At 40.3% G+C, this 17,877-nt stretch overlaps 1 protein-coding gene across 4 annotated transcripts in view; it reads left to right on the forward strand.

Annotated features, from left to right (window-relative positions):
- The first annotated feature begins 311 nt into the window (after positions 1-311).
- Positions 312-17,877, forward strand: part of bnc2 (basonuclin zinc finger protein 2) — a 174,338-nt gene continuing 156,772 nt past the window's right edge. For 2 of the 4 annotated variants that reach the window (XM_085409718.1, XM_085409723.1), the window contains exon 1: positions 312-831. In XM_085409718.1, the coding sequence (XP_085265844.1) occupies positions 829-831 (3 nt within the window). In that variant the 5' untranslated portion in view covers positions 312-828. The remainder of the gene's footprint in view (positions 832-17,877) is intronic. The other 2 variants (XM_085409720.1, XM_085409722.1) reach the window with 1 other exon arrangement.

Consider the following 17,877-nt stretch of genomic DNA (forward strand, 5'->3'; position numbering starts at 1 on the left):
AAAATCGGCAGTATTATTTAGACTAGAACATTATATATTATCTAAATGCACACGAAGAAAAAGAAATATCATTGAATCACTGCTGCTTCTCAAATATTGAAAGCTTTTAATACGCCTCTCTGACGATTTCTTATCTTGGGGCTAAGGGTTTTTGGCACATTTTTCTTGCACGACGAAGCGAATCCTCATGCTGGCACAACATTGTAAATCAACTCATGAGGCACAAAAGCTCCGTGGACCCGCAGTCACTTGGGTTACAGTCACACACGGCGTGTAAAACACTGATCTGAATTCACCCAACACAACAGAGCAGCCCTGACCGTCCGAGCTCTCCGCTGTGCTGACTCTGCAGAAGGAAATCACCGGGGAAGTGTAGGAAGCTTTTCTTTTTTTTTCTCTTTTTTTCATCAAGGTAGGGCAAGCAGTTACAACTCGGCTTCTGGCTGACAGTGATCCCTGCAGTTTCCTTGATTACTTCAGTTTACGGTTTGAGGGAAAGGAGAGGCGACAGAGTGTCGTGGTCGCGCGTTCCTCTCCGTGAGACCGACCCGTACCCAAACGACGCGCGTTTTTCTCTCAAGTCGGGACGCTTTCAATCTCGGGATGAAAAAGCGAGCGCTCGTTTCCCCGTGTTACTCCTAGAAGTGTCAAGAAAAAAACATCGTTGCTGAGTCTGAAAAGAAACCCGAGCGTGAATCGCAAGATATACATCGGACTGGATTGAAGAGGAGAAAGTTCCCCACTTGAGGGCGAAATCAGACTTTATTGAGGACGCCAACTTTGAAAAGTGCCAGGAGCCCCGGGGTCTGTCAGATACAACATGCAGCAATGGTAAATATGATTTTTCTGCGTGTACTTTCTGAAGTTTTTCAGATGGCACATCGGTGTGACAAATCACGGGAGCTGTAACTTTTTATTAACTTGTTTGCTGGTCAGACGAGAGAAGAAAAAAAAAGTTTTGCTGAAGTCATATATTTCCCCCTGTTTGCTTTGCTTCATATGACGTATTTGCTAGATTTGTCAGTAAAACTAATAGAAAAAAATGTATTAACCTTGTTTAGATAAATTTTTCTTTACCTTTTCCTCGTCTGTGAGTCTTACAAAATCACCAACTGTTGCGTTTCTGAGCCTTTCAAATCCTGAAGAAAAAACGGGGCTTAAAAAGTAAGTTAACAAAATCTAACCTCACTTGTTATTATTTAAAGCTTTTGCCTGAAAGTGTTTCATAATTCTCTGCTCCTGCGAGACAAATTAAAAACTTTTAGGTGGCGTCTGACAGGAAAAATCCAGGCGCTGTAAATTGTATAACTGTTAAAGTGTTTACATGATATTTATGTATAAGCCACTTTGATACCAGTTGGTATTGAGGCCTTGATTGGAGTGGAGTTCAGTGCAATTTCTTCATACATCAAGGACACACAGGGGCTCATAAAAACTGTGTGTTGTTTTAGATCAACGTGGACACACTTGATTGTACCTCAGCTGGGTCTAAAATTTGGAAAGTAAATTTTCTTAGGCCTCATAAAAACCCTCTTCTGAAAATCCTGCTTCAATTTTTCTGCACAATTCCTTCTCCTTTAAGGAACAAACATGTTTTCCTGTGCTATGTCAACGCAGCCAAAACCTTTAGGTAATTTTAAGAGTTTGTAAAGTGTGTGTGTGTGTGTGTTTTAAATTTTTTTTTTTGCCAAATACACTAGTTCATCCCCACTGTTTATGTGCCCCTGTGTTACAGTTCACCCATAAAAACAAACTCATTGAAACACAAGCAGACGGCCAGCTTGAATTTCAAAGTCAGCTTAAGACACTTCAGTTTGGACATATCTGAACGCTTCAAAAGACGAGGAGAGGAAAAGAGAGAGAGAGAGTGTGTGAGGGGTAGAAAACGAGAAACAATGAGGGTGACTGAGATGAATGTTCCCACTTAAAAGTACCTTCACACTTTCGTCAGTGAGATGTGTGCGAGATTAATGCCTAACAGTATTTTGGCCTGGTATGAGTGTGCGTGTGTGTCAAGGATGTTTCATGAGCTGGTGCTGCTACTACAGTGAAGAATGCCAATTTACATTCCTGCAGTGTCATTTCATTACTTTTATCTCCGTGCTGCTGTCTCTCAGCCAGACCGAGTGGGGATCTGTTCAATTTCACATTTCCTTTACCACATAAGTTGCAGATGTTAAAATGCTGCTAATGATTTTCATCATGTTCGAAATGCTTCTGTCTTGTGCTTTTTGTGTCGGATAATTATGACTTTTTCAGAACTGCGTGAAAGCCACCGTGAAACAAATCAGCTTAGCAAATAAAATGCATATTTTGAATGAAACAATTAAAAAAAAAATAGTACATTTATAAGACAAAAATCCTCAAAAATTATTAGAGAAAAACACCGTCGTACATGTCCTTTAATATGCAGGAAACAGACTCCCTTCTGCACCAGCCTGTACTTCTGCTGCGTGAGGTTAAAGAAAAAGTTAAAGTTGTCAAAGGATCTGCAGCTAGGTCGTGATTCCTCTGGGTCTGTGAGAATCAGAGAGGGGAGAGCGTGTGTGTGTGTGGGGTGGGTGCCACTGGTTAGTCGGTTCAATAATCTGCTGGACAGGTAGGCCTGTGACGCCCCCCCTTAGAGAGGCTGCTAATGAAGAGAAAGGCTGCTCAGTGGTGCTCTGCTCTGACCCCACCAACCCTCCCTGTCCCCCCTGCTGGCTTCCTCTGATTACTCCTCACAACGAGAACACCCCACACCCCCACCCCTCCACACCAACTCCATCCTCACTGTTTCCCCCCGGCTTTCTTACTTTCTAACTCCCTGCCTCCTCACTTAATAAGAATGAGTGCTAAGAGCATAAAGACTCTGCTGATAACCCACTCGGTGCATTTATGCATTTGCTGCTGTCTCCTATTTATGCAGCTGCTTATGCCTATATTTCAATTGATGAATTTACAGAGATAATCACTGCTTGACCATAATTTCCCAAAATATTTTTCTGTACAATTTTAGTAATGAGGCCGCGTTTGAAAGTACAGCGCTTAACCTCAGAGAGGCACAAGTGAAGGGGAATATGTGTAAGTGCGGATCAGGAAGAAAAACCAACAGCATTTATTTTAGATGAAAGGAAATATGCACTTTCACTCATGCTAACAGGTAAAGATATTCAGCAAATCTGAGAGAGAGAGAGCACTTTTTCCATCTTCTCCCACGAGTGTTTCTGCGATGCTTCAGCAGCGTCAAAGCTGGATTGTTGCACTGTTCTTATTCATTCAGAGGTGGGTCACTGGTACCGATATGGCGCTGCTACTCTCCATCCATTCCCATCACCGATAATCTCCTGAGTGACTGATAGTGTGTCTTGGCAGTGACAGCAAAGGTAATATTTTGAAAGGGGGGGGGGGGGTCACATGCATAGGGATGCCTTAAGATGGAAATCTTTAAACAAGACACCAGAACCTAAGCTGTGAGCTTTGGCGACTAAAACAGAGACACAGTGAAATGTTGAAACAAATTGGATCGCAGGGCTCCTAATTTAATAAAGAACACAGCGTGAGACATACTTGATTTAAAACAATATACATATGCGAGACGTAATTCCATTTTTCGTACCCCAGCACACACAAAGCAAGGAACCGAATCTTCACACACTTACCTTTGTGAAAACATTATGAAATTTGGTCTGTGTTCATGTGATTCCTAACTTTAAAAAAAAAAGGAGACATAAATAGCAAAAGGTAATGAGTAGGGTGAACAGCTGTTATGACACGAGCATTTAAGATGTGTTTAGTCTCACACTATCACGCAGATTGATAGCTGTAAGAGTTTCAGTCTGCTCAATTATGGTATTGTCTCTGCGGTGACAAAACGGATCACATTTGGAAATGGCAAGTTAATCAGATTAAAATCGGCCTCCCATCTACAAAGCGCAACCTGATACCTGTACTTCTATGCATTCATTTTTTTAATGCCCTTTTTTTGTTTTCTACAGGCTTCATTTCGAATGTTAAATGTTAAAACGTCTTATGTGCGATAATGTAAGGAAACAGGAAGAACTGGGGAATACTCGTGTGCTAAAACATGAAGACACTGAGTGCTTGTGGAAGCTTCTCACTCACTCTGTCTTTATTTGTGATAGGACACATTTGGCACAGCGACCCTAATACATTTTCCTGCCCTCTGAGGCGCAGTCATAACTCTTAGGTTTTCAGATGTAATTTGAGGTGGCCTTAATTGATTCTGTCCAGAACTAATTACCAGCGACTGAGTAAAATAAACACCTCAGTGTCACTTGGTGGCAACTGTCCAATCGGTAGGGAAATTACTTTTCACTTGTAATCCATACGTTCTTCAGTGGGGCTGGGATATAATTCGTGTCGACGCTATAGAAATAGCAGAGACGCTGGACCTGTGTAACGAACAGGAGTATAGTTGTAACCAAATGGCTCAGTTGGGAGGTATAGGGTTATGTGGTATAATTTATATTTTATAGCTCCCTTCTGCACTGACTGCACTCCAGAATAAAGTTGTTCGATTTTGTTCCATGAACAGGGAGTGAGAAAATCTGGGATTTCACTTGCGATGGAAATTCCAGACGCCGCTTTGTTCCTCGGTTCCTTCTTGTATTTTTTATTTTCCTGTTGAGTCTCATTTCTTGCTTTCAGATAAAAAGACGACAAACTGCTGCTGCGAATAAGTGAGTGTTCCTTTGAATGACTGCGTGCGTTTTTTTTTTTGGGTGTGTGCATGAGTGGCCTTTGCCCGAGTGACTCAAAAAGGGATGGAAAGATCTCCTCAGGCCATACAGAGTGATTTGATTAGAAGAGAATAATTTGCCCTAAAGGTGTCTTTTCTCTTCCCTCCAAAAAAGCTGGTGGAAGAAATCTGATATGACAAGATAAGTGGTGGCTCATGAAAAATTCCTGAGGACTGAGACGTAGCATGTTGACTTTGGAATTATTGCCGTGAGTGTCTAGTTCTTTTTCTAGTAACTGTGCCTGACAATGTTTTTTTTTTTTTTTTACCTGAATAGCCTTTGAAATGATTCCTCTGGTTCTCAATCCAGAATTCTTTCATTTAAAATCTGTTTATGTACTGACTGAAGGATGGACAAAGTAAACTCCACAATTCATTCCAGGCATTTTCTTCTTCAGACTTCTTTACACCAGAGCAATCTTTATTGGTCAGCTACTGTTATTCCTTCCTGTGAATGGCATTTATCATTGTTTTAAAATAGCGGGCTTGGACAGGCTAAAGACATGCTCCAGTGTATATGCAGCAACTCCTTTGCTGGGCTGCAGCCTTATTTAAAGTTTTGACTGATGTTTTTTTCTAATTGCACAATATTCCAGATCGTGTACCAACTTCATGTTCAGTTTTTGCTCTAAAAAGGAGAACTTGTGCCTTTGGGTTTCTTTTTGTTGCCTGTTACTATATCAAGTGGACTTGGGACCTCTCCGTGTCTATATGCTGAATTCATTGCACCCCTTTACCCTGTCATGCAGACTGTGATGTGATCACGTCATGTTTTTTGGAGTCCATCCATGGACTTAGATGGGATGAAGTGGGCCTAACTGGTCAGCAGCAATACATTTTAAAAATTATTTTGTAATGAAAAATTTATATGATTTTATATGAAAAGCAGATCATATGCCAGATTATGATTGTCCACATTATAAGGTCTTTGGTGTGATGCGGTGTTTTAGAAATGGAACAACAGCATGTAACATTTATTTCTCAGGGCACAGTCCTCCTTCTGCTGTTTTCAGGATTTAGTCACAGTTGTGTTTTCCCTACTGGCTAGCTCGCTAGCCGGGCTGCTATTGTGGTATCCCTCAGTATTATTTAGCTGCTTCTCTAGAGAGAAACTGGCAATCTCAGTCCACTTCTCTAGAGATCTAAGCAGAACCTGCAGCAGGTGGAAAATTGGTTCACGTGGTGCTACACCAACCTCACAGCTGAATCCAAGACAGTGATATTGGAGTTTCTTGGAAAGATGACAGACTCATTGTAGAGGCAGCTCATTTTACTGTGCCATTATTTTTTTTATTTATTTTGTTGTTTCAAAGTACTTGGCCAGTGTTGTTTAACAATTTATTTAAGCAGAGTAAAACATCCTCACTCATTTTTTTGCCATTATGCTCATTACGACACGAGTCCTTGTTGACAGATTATATCTTGTGATCGTTCAGTGTGCACCAGTGACAGCCTGAAACTTGTCACCACGTGTCTCACTAAATTTATAACCGTGTAAATCCTGGACACTATCATCACTCTTATAGTGAGCATCAGGAAGTATCAATGAGTAAACAAATACATACCAGCACGTTTGATTTTACTGGATGCAACGTTACCATATACAGTTTAAAATATGATTTCAGAGACTTAACAGGATTGTAAGGTAAGGTAAGGTAAGGTAAGGTAAGGTAAGGTAAGGTAACTTTATTTATACCTAAAGGCAAGGTAAATTTGCTTTACAGAAAAATGACAGCATTTGACATCCCTTTAAAAACACACATACCTAGTAAATATATAAGACTCACTGTGACACATACTTTAATATTTCGAATCAAAAACAGTTCTTATTTAATTCAGTGACAGCAACGGGGACAAAGCTATTTTTATAACGCTTTGTCCTGCATCTCGGAAATAGAAACCTCCGTCCTGAGGGAAGAAGCTGAAATTCACCCCTTAGAGGATGGGAACCATTATTAAGGATTGATAAAGCCATCCTCTGTACCTGCTTAGAGTACAGGGAGGCTAAACAAGACTGTGGCTCACCTATCAGACGACTGGACCATCTCACTATCTGATTTAGAGAGTTTTTCTCTGTGACAGAGGTCTGACCAAACCATGCCACCAAACAAAAGGATAAAACAGACTCAATAAAAGAACGATAAAACAAAGTTAAAATTTTTTGGTCAATGTGGAAATGAACAAGTTTCCTAAGGCAATAAAGGTGCTGGTGACCCTTTTTACAAACTGATTTGCAATTTTGATCAAAGTTCAGTTTTTCATTTATTATGGTCCCAAGATATTTATATGATTGTAGTTGCTCTATTTTCTGACCTTTAATTAAAGTGACTGCTTGCCCATTTTGTTGTTTCCTAAAATCAACAACCATGTCTTTTGTTTTAGATATGTTCAGCTGGAGATAAGACTCCTCACACCACTGAACAAAGTCATCAATGACTGGACCGTGGTTAGTTTCACCCTCTTTCAGTAAGCTGACAATAACAGAGTCATCTGCATATTTAATGATGGCCCTGTTTTCATGTCTGCTCTGACACATATTTGTATAGAGAGTGAATAATAAGGGCGATAGGACGCACCCTTGAGGAGAACCTGTGGAGGAGAACACTGGGTCAGACAGAACCCCATTTATTCTCACTCTTTGTGACCTGTCAGTTAAAAAATCTAAAATCCAGCCCACCAGGTTTTTCCTGATTTCAAACTGTTCTAAAAGTCTTTTAATTAAAATATGGGGCTGTATTGTATTAAAAGCCGAAGAAAAATCAATGAAAAGAAGTCTTGCAAAAGTCCCTTTACTCTCTACATGTTTAAGAATTAGATTTAGTAAAGTCAAAAGTGCGTCCTCCACATTTTGCTGATGTTATATTAGCGCTGCAGCAGTGTATTTATAGTGAAAACTGTTGTTGCAACAAGATGCTTCAGGGTTGGGTGTTCTCCCAGTTATACTTTGGCGTGACTCATAAAGAAGCCGTTTTCTTTGTGTAAGAGCGATACAGTCATTAATTACAATTTCCATTTAACTCAAAGCGAGAAATCCTGTATCTAAAAAGCTCATAGGCCTTTCTTCTGGGATCTTATCTACCTAGTAATAGTAATAGTAATATGCATTTTGTTTTATGGAAGTACTTTGTTGCCTTTTCCATAAAAACATTATTGCAACAGTCAGCTGTGTATCCTACATCTGGATGTTGTTTAGTTCTCATATTAGTGAGATAAAAAAAAAAAATAGATAACTTAAGTGTGTGTGTGTGTGTGTGTATGTTTCTGTCGGTGTGTATTAACTAGTGTGTAAATCCATATATTCTGGGCCAAAGGGAGCCGTAATCACCTTGATTTTTCGAGACTTTAGTTCTGGCAGGCTTTTTTTCTGACAATGATTCTCACTTGAATATATTGATAATATTTCAGACACACTGGTAACCTTGTAGGCTGAATGTATAATCTAGCTTCTATTAGCAAGCCTTAATGCAGAGTTTGGACTCTTTAGCCTTGAATATAATTCTATGTCTTTGATTTTGGATAAAAATCAGCAAAGGATGTCGGTGCATTGTATATGTGTTCAATTACGTTTTGAATGCTTTTATGAATTTATGTGTGTGCAATTTATGAATGTGTGCATGTTTGAAAGACACTTTTCCTCTCAGCGGCAAGGTGATTATTACTGAACCCATAACCTCTGACCCTAATGAAAGAGAAATTTGAATCCAAAACAAAGCCACATCAAAGAGTGCACATTTTAACCCAAACAGTTCTCTTTTCTTAGTAATAACTTATATATGCTTACAGTGTAGTGTTTACAGTGTGACAACAGAAAATTATCTATTTAAAAGTCATTTGTGTTGACTTTTTGAAGGCAAAAGAATATTATGTGCTGGTGGGAGATGGAATTGTTACGGATAAAATACGCGTGTAATTGTAGATAGATAGATAGATAGCGATATAAGCTAGCTAATTAACTTATATACCTATATTTAACAATTATACATTATACTTTAGGGCTGAATAGTTAATCGAATTTGAATGTCAGTCAAAATTTTAGCTCCCCGCGATCGAGCCATATTGAAAATGCATGCCCTGCCTATAGAATGCAAAGCAAAAATAAATCAAGCACTCCCCAATTAAGTGCCTGACCACATGCCTGCATGCACCAATCACAGCTGTTCCCTGCACCTCACAGCGGCAAGTTTTGCACAACTAGTCTGGATGAGCAACACAACATAAAAAGACAGATATAAAACAAGAAAGCAAATATCTGGGACAGGACAAGGTGAAGAGCTTGTCACTGGACGTGGATCATCAGTCATTCTTTAGAAATACTTCAGATTCAGCTCATGGGATGTTAACAAAGAGAAAACCGTGCTGAAAATAATCTTGGCCATAATTGTGCACCCCAACTGTACCTCCTACAGACTTGTCAAGGTAGTGATTAGTTTGTACTGTCTTTTAATCTTGTGATTTGGGAGGAAAGAATATTTATTTTGATGCTATACATTAAATATTTAACTCTGTATGAGTATTTCAATTTCTGTCACAATCTTTTAGGGTTCATTGACTAAGCTGTAGCCCTTTGAGCTGAGCGCGCTTTGCAACGCATCACCAAAAACCTGGATGACATGTTAGAAGTCCTACTGTGTGATTGTTGGTGACAAAAGTGCTATTTATGGTGATAATCATAGTAATTAAGCGGTCTCAGGATGATAGGATTTTGTGTGTTTGTTTGTCTTAGTTCACTTTTCCTGTTTGAGGGAAACTTAACACTCATTAACTGTGTGTGAAGGGCACATCTGTATGTGTTTCTGCCTGCATGTACAGTCTATGATTGTGTGTGTGTGTGTTTTCACATGTGTTTGTGGCTGTGGGTGTTTTTGGAGTGGAGGAGAAATGTGCTGACAGGTAGTGTGTCAGGAGGGGGACAGTGGCGCTTTTGAGACAGATACAAGAGACGAGTCTCAGGGAGAGGGAGAGAGAAAGAGGGCCTCTTTCATGTGACTCTGCATTCCACCAAGGCACAGGCAGGGAGAGGCACAAGACGAGACATGCGTCCCCCCTCGTCACTCCCTCTGCCTCTTCCCCACCACACCCGCTCTCCCATCCACTCCTCCCCATCCAGCCTCCATCCCTCCCTTCAGCCAGCGACCTTAACATTTATCAAAGAACCCCATGCTGGAATTCCTCTTCAGCATCTGTGTCTTGGTGGGAGAGGCACAGACACACACACACACACACACACGCATACACAGCACAGAGTCACATAAAAGTGCACATGCACTGTCGCAAACCAATCTGTTTTGAATATTGCAAAACTGTGGAGGGGCCGTCCTTGTTCCTTACTAAGGAGGCCGCCCTCGAGACAATGTCACACTGAGACATGGACACATGCTTGCATACACATTCTCTCCTCCTTCTTGTTTCTTTATTGTACCTCCTGTCACTTTGTCCTATTCATTTAACCTTTCATTAGAGCCAGCTGACAGCCCTGTGTGTGTCTGCACAGCTTCAGGAACAATGCCAAAAAAGCCCCACTGTCACAGTTATTAGATTCCTCTGGCCCCCTTTTACCCTGGCAACTCAATATTAAGAGAGGAAGGGTGAATGAGGGAAGGCAGGGTAAGGGAGAACAAGGGGGAAAGGGAGAAATATGGGGTGCGTGGTTGACACTGCTGCCCAACTCCTATGGTGAAGGGTCCTCTTGACTTGTCAAGGACATGTGCCACATGTTGATAGTAGACTGGTCTCCAGCAGAACAGGGAAGGGAATGTTAGCTACAATGCAGAGCAGGGAGACGCCGGAGAAGGAGAGGACACTCGTCTTGTGCTGTGGCAAGCAGCACCCTGGAGGAGTTGGACTGAAAACACAAACAGTTTGTGGAGGAATTCTGTTTTTAATGGGCAAGCAGGAGGGGCAGTCTGGTCCCCAAGGAAGGACAGACCAGTGCCCTCCCCCATTCCCTTCCTTCTCCTGTCTGTCGCCCTGTCTCCCTCACTCTCCTCCTCGGTTCCTCTCTACCCTCACTTTTCTGCTCTTTGCACACTAAGTAATTTAAAGAGAATGTGTGTTTGAGTAATAAATTATCTATCAACAATAATTTGTGTCATTTCATCTGAGAGGAAGTAAGAGGAATATGCATCAGCTTGAGAATTCACACTTTATACATCTATCTATTGTATTCAAAATGGCACAATTTTCTGTTATTTTAACAAAACACATTCAGGTTGTACTTGTATGTAAATGGTAAATAAAATCATTCTTAGATAGCGCTTTTCTGCTCTCTCTGAGCACTCAAAGCGCTTTGCACAACTTACCTGATTCACCCAATCACACCCAGTCGCACAAGCACTTTTTTCTATGCTCTTTCTATGTAAGTGCTTTATATCTAACACTGAAACACACTCATACTCCGATGGACGTATCTGAGCAACTTGGGGTTAGTAACTTGTCCAAGGACATTTGGCATGCAGACTGGAGCAGACGGGGATTGAATCACCGCCTGAGCTACTGCCACCCCAGTGGTCTGCAAAGTGAGAACATTTTGGTGGATGGATACATGGTCAGTGACCTCCCTGCAGCTAGGAAAACTTGGTGGTTCCCTAGTGATTTCCTTTAATTCTTTCTTATTTGGCGAGTGATTTCAGTAAGTTGCAGTGACCAACTGACCAACCAGAGGCTTAGTGTGCAACACACCCCCTTTGACAAGGTGGGAGGCAACCTGTCCCCAAACAATTGCAGTCTCGGGCTGGTTGGAGAAACTAATTGTTGAAGGTTTGCAAATTATTTATACATTATATACATTTTATAAATCCACCAACACACTGCAGTCAATCTGAGTCAGTCTGCTCCAGTGAACTTATCTGCCATAAGCCTTTTTTGCATAGAGAACAGTTGGTTGCCAACTGGCTATATTCTGGTTATATTCCTATGCAAAAGCAAGACGGCTGAGCGCCTATGCCATTTTACCATTTTATCACCAAAGCAACTTTGAATAACGCAACTGACTATGACCTGGAGACCTGGTTGATGTCTTTGAAGCAGCCATTTCAAAAGCAACAACATTGCAATTCCAAACAGTTCATAGTTTGTCTCCAGTGTGTTTGTTACTGTAAGCTTCAAACAAAGGTCCTTTAACAAAGTGTTTATTTTAACCAGAGCTATGGTCTTTTCCAAGTTTAAAAAGGTGTTTCTGGCCCAATGAAAGAACACAGTATAAGCCACTGTGTGGATTTCTTTTGTGGCCAATGGGAAACATAACAGTAAAAAAGTATCATGGAGATGTGAGGAAATACATTATTTACTTTATTTGAAATGACAAAATATATATTAGAGCAGCGGTCCCCAACCTTTTTTGCGCCGCGGACCGGTTTATGCCCGACAATATTTTCACGGACCGGCCTTTAAGGTGTCGCGGATAAATACAACAAAACTAGTACCGGTACCGAAAAAAAGAAAATTTATTCATAACACACGTGAAAAGACCCAGGAAAACCGAGTAAACGATAAAAACGATAACAAAATAACGCTGAAAACCAATAAAAACCCTGAAAACTATACATTTCACACCTGAGCCTCAACTCTCGCGGCCCGGTACCAAACAACTCACGGACCGGTCCGAGGCCCGGGGGTTGGGGACCGCTGTATTAAAGCATTAATGCCAAGATTTTGTTAAATTATTTTAACCAATGAAAATGAAATGAAATATATTTCCTTTAAAGTACATTTTCTGCTTCAGTTTAGTTGCACATCCCTGCAGTTACTCAGACACAGGGTTGGAATAGAACAAATTCATCAGATTTCCAGTCTGCTGTAATTTTTTATTTAGCCAAGTTCAGGTAACACTGTAAAATCTCCATTCTCAAGGCTATTAAATCCACAAATTCTTTGGGCCGCATAGGTTCATATGAATTTTATAAAATATCGAACCAAACTAAACTTTACGCAAAATGCACCAAGGCATGCTCTGTTCACTGTGCACTCCAGACGCACTCAGGAAACACTTCTGAATCTGCTGCGAGGGAAGCTGTGAAGCATCTCTAGTAACACCCGGTGCACTTCAGCAAAGCTCAGTAAAGCTGTGTTTAGGTCAGTCCAGCGCAGTCAGCAGTGGGCAGTGATGCTTCTTCAGTAATACATTAGCTAAAATGGATCAGGGCCTGGTGTAGTGTGCTAAGGCATTGGTCGCTCTCGTAGGGGGGCGATGAATTGCTCACGTGTCATTGGAGAGTGAGCAAGTACGCCCATGTGCACCCACCCACACACACACTGACACACAAGCACATTTTCCCCGACCCTAAAGGAAGAAAGAGGGACACCAATGGCACAACAGCCTGAACCCTGACCATCGGGCAGCAGTCTTGATGAAGCCCATCTCTCACTTCTGTCACTCAATTGCTCCTATTCCTCCTCCCCCCCGAGGCCGCCACTCGCTCTGTGTGACTGACTCTTTATTTATTTCTTTACCCTCATCTCGTCACTTAGTTAGAGTAGCGACCAGCAGTCTGTCTCTCTTCTGTCCTCTCTGTCATCCTTCTTTTTTTTCCAGCCTCTCCCTCCGCCTGGAGGCTGTCGATCCACCTGTCTGCTCCACATCTCTCTAATTCTCTGACTGGACTCTCTCTTTCCTCTCTCAGGGCTGTAATTGATGGTGGTGTTATTGTGTCCAGTTCTCCAGCCTTAAAGCTGTTCCTCCAGGTCAGCACTACCTCACCATTTAAAACACCCCGTGAATTCACGGTCGACAGCGAGGAACTTTTTTTGAAAGCGCTGAAGCCAGGGATCCCAATTTGCTTTGGCTGTTTTACGCAATCAAAGTGTGCCTGATGGGATTTTAAGCTGTTCTTCAAATTCAAAACAATCTTGACATCTGCGCTTGAACTCTATTCTGTCATTTTGAATTAGGGACAATATTTCCTTGGAACTTCATGTTCCTTCTCAAGAGAAGTGTTTGCCCTTGGCCGCGATAGAAATGCACTCAGTGGCTTTGACTGTGGTCTTTGTTTGGTGGTCCTTTCTTGTAGCACATTTCAGCTGAGTTTTAAACTATTTTTCAAAGGATGTGAGGTGGGAAGAAGTTTTCAAAGTATCCCGGAGAAAAAAAATACTTTACCTGTTCAGAAGTTTTATTTCTAATTCTTCATTATTTTCATACTTGTCCCCTCTAAAGTGATCAAGGTCCTCATACATTCAATTCACTTGCACTTTTTTTTCAGTGAAACTATCTCAACATTGTGGTTATTGAAAAATTTGTAAGGTTAAGGAGTGACTATACCTGCAGTATGTGCATTTTCCTACTGCAGGTATATATATAAATGTATACATACTCTAAGGTCTTTCTTTGCCTTTTTCTGTCTCACTTTGTCTGCTTCTCTGTCTTTCTCTCTTGCACTCTAGGCTCCAGTCCCTCCTCAGCATGAACCTTGTATTTATTACCCTCTAAGTAATCACTTTGCTTTCTCTTTTGATAGACTGTTATTGCTCTAACTAGCTGAGGTCCCTATAGGTATTTGGAGGCTTTCCAGTTTTATTAGACAAAGGCCTCATTATTCAAGGCCAGCATTAAGACTACCATTAGATCCATTTGCCCCCTAGTCACATGTATCCAGTTGCAGCCAATTCATATTATAGCCCCTGCACACTTAGTATTTACAGCACAAACATACCCATTCCCTCTTGTCAAAGTTAAATATAGACAGTATTCAAAAAGCAACCTTGCCACTATGAGAAGTAGCTGTGAAGTTGTCTCTGCTTGTCTCCTCCTTACGGTTTTTGCACACATAATGTGGTCAATATCGATGTCCAGTAAAAGTTACTGTGCACATTTCTTCAAAGAGAGAGCCCCCCCCCCATAGAAAGCCAAGAGTATTGCATATAGAATGGTATTATTGTTGTTATCCATCATCCATCCATCCATTTGCTTCTTCTCCAAGGGTCTAAGGGTCGCAATATTGATGGAGCACTAGAAATAATGGCATGTGTAACAGTTGCTTTTGAACTATTTCAAGTCACCCAAGATCTCTGCATCATGGTTCACATTTGTTTTACTTTTGTTTTCTATCACATAGCCACCTTTGGCTGACTCCTTTTCTTCTTGTGTTCCTTTCTTTGCTCTTACTTAAGTAAGGGCACTAAGCTGTGCTTAGTTTTTCTAAGGCAACGAGTTTGTTCTGGGAACTAATTAGATTTTACATTTTAGGGTCTTTTGTAGGGTTACACAGTTGCTTTGTTTGATCCATTGTCCACCATTTTGATGAAAGCTATAGAGACATATCCTCCTCCTTTTTTGTTTTCAGGGTCGAGCCTTCTTTTCCCCAGAAAATGTGCATGTAGAAAGCCATTATTCTATAACCATTACATCCAAACTTCCTTCATAATCATCAGTTAAAGCACACAAGCTGCCCATTGCCTGTTACAATCTCAAGGCAGGCATTTCCTACAGCAGCCTTGACCAACATTCAATGGCTTTCATTACAAGGAGATGCCGTTAAATTAAATGGAGCTCTACTGGCTGGTCACAGTGTCTTTTAGACTACAAACATTAATATAAGATGTGTTTACCCCACTTTTCAACACGAAGATGTTGGCTATAGACTATAAGAAATTCCAGACCTGCATTGAGCATTTAGTAAGACTTCACTTTTCAAGGAGAAGCCATCATAAGACCAGGTGTCCCTGATATTTCTTGATTACATGAAAATGATTGGAAATAGCAGCAGTTTGACTGCACCCAAGCATGTTAAGTGTCTGCGTAACACCAGAACGCTTAAAAACCCAGATTCATGTAAGACTCTGATTCTTCACTTGTTTGAACAAATTCATAAAAGCAGGTATTTGTCATAGCAGTATGTTGACAGAATAGAAAAAGGTGGATATTAGCTTTGATGGCGTAATGCAGTACTGTGTCAGTGTGTAGTGTGCACATATTTTGTGCTACTGTATGGCATCTTCAAAAAAGGTGATCTTGACCTGGAAAGACAAAATCTAAGGTTTACTGCACTAATAACAACTTGCTACTAACTCGTGGCTCAGTCACACTGGAGTGAAAATATGACATAAAAAGCAGTAGTTGCCCCTTGATATCAGCGAATATTTTCACATTTGGTGGGGATTTCAAGTTGTTGCAGAGCCCAACTGGCAACCATCCTCAGGCTCTGGCTATCATAGGTTTGCACCAGTCGTCCAGTGGCTGTCAAACTTTGAGCAAGCAATGATGGTCTGAATTGATTGTAGTCACTTTTGGAAAAATTGACAAAGATTTGCAAATTATTTCCATTAAATGTACAAACGCAAACAGATTTCAAACATTTTGCAATTAATTTGAGTCAGTCTACACTGATTAATGCAACTCGTCTGTGATGCGTCTCCGCAGCAGGTGACTTGACTCAGCTGGTTATATTCTGGTTATATTCCAATATAAGGGCAAGGTTGCTGAGTGGCTATGCCATTTTTCAGTTAAATTACCATCCTACAGCAACTATATCACTATTTCTGGAGGAATTTCCAAATTTCTGTTTCAAATCTATGAGGTTCTGAGTGAAGTTGTTAATGTGAATTTCTATGTATGCATATGGCAACATATTTGCAATTACTGCTGATTTATTACAGCTTATTACAGTATCAACACAAAAAGACCCAATTTAATTGCCAACTGATCGCAGACTGACTCTATCTTATTACCACTTTATTGTCCTCTTGAAATAACAAAGTTGATTTGAAGACAGAGACCCTCTTCGAAGCACTCATTTCATAGGCAGGAGACTGGAAGTTCATTGCACACACTCACAGTAATTTTGGTTATACTGTGGTCTTAAACCATTTTTTTCCCTTGTGTTTGTAGCACTAATGGCACACACTGCAGACCTTTAACCCACTTTGAAGTGAAGAAAACAACACAGTCGAAAATCCGTTTCATTACAGAAGTACTGGTTCTGCAGTGTTTTTGAACTGGCTAGATGAATTTCTATATATAGTATCAAAGAAACAAAAAAAAGAAGCAGAATATTATGACACGTTTTTCTCTGCTTCTCTCTGCCAGACAATGACCTTTATGAAAAGTGTTTAGCTTGATAAATCAGACAAATTAATTTAATAAATGAGAAATACAATTTCAAATATACATAGCTTTAAGTGAACACTGAGTTAATCAAATTTACTTTAAGTTCAGTATTGCAGGCATGTGAGAAGTTGGTCAAACTCTAACTACTAAAACCAAAATACTTTAAAATATGCAAACTTTTTTCTATAAACAGAAGAGTATGAACATAAAAGATTTATCACTTTCCTGAAGATCATCAGATAATAGACTATTTTCAGTCTATAGTTCACCATCCATGCAAGTTTACTATTGTGACTTTATCTCCAGGCTGCCCAAACACCCCTCACCTGCAAAGAGATTTAAGGTGCCCTAGTTTTGATTCCTTCCATTTCTTTGTTGCAGCTTTTTAATTTCTTTGTTGCCACCTGTGTGTCCAATATGGTGCTCATCCCTCCTAATCGATGGCCCCTTATTGGGTTTCTGCGTTTGGTCAAATATCTCATCGCTTTCTCCCCCCTCAAGGCAACAGAATCCAAACTAATAAGAAATCTCCTCAGTCTCTCGGGTTGGGTGTTCAGATGAAAAAAATTATTAGTGCAGAGATAGCATGTATCTGTGACAGAAATCAGATTTTCAACAAGTTCGCTAGTTTAGAGCTAAAGCTCCTGACAAAGAAGTTGACGCGTTGACTGATCTCGAGGAGGATGTTAGCCCATGTCTGCACACAAATGGTTTAATTTTAAAAAGTCTATTCTTCACTTTTGGGAATCTGTTGAGTTTTTCCACACCAAAATACTGATTTTTCCCAAAAATGTTCCTTAAATGTAGCTAAATAAAATGTTGAATAGAATTGTGGATGTAGAAGAGTAATCTTTTTCTTCATTTTTGTGTACGCTCATTTCGAGCATTTCATATTGATGATGTCACATAACTCTACTCAACATTAAGAAAGGTTACGATGTATAAATAATCGTTTTATAGTCCTAATGCAACAGTGCAAGTACTATCATTAACCTTGTTTATAATGTTGCATTCACAGTCCACAATAAAACCACTTTTGACAAAGGAGGAGACCTTAGGTTCAGTTTATACTTCAAGAATAAACACAGTGTTCTTC

Source organism: Rhamphochromis longiceps, linkage group LG6 (genome assembly GCF_057381845.1).
Source record: "Rhamphochromis longiceps isolate RC_006_pf linkage group LG6, R_longiceps_female_GT1.1, whole genome shotgun sequence".
In the NCBI taxonomy this organism is placed as follows: Eukaryota; Metazoa; Chordata; class Actinopteri; order Cichliformes; family Cichlidae; genus Rhamphochromis; species Rhamphochromis longiceps.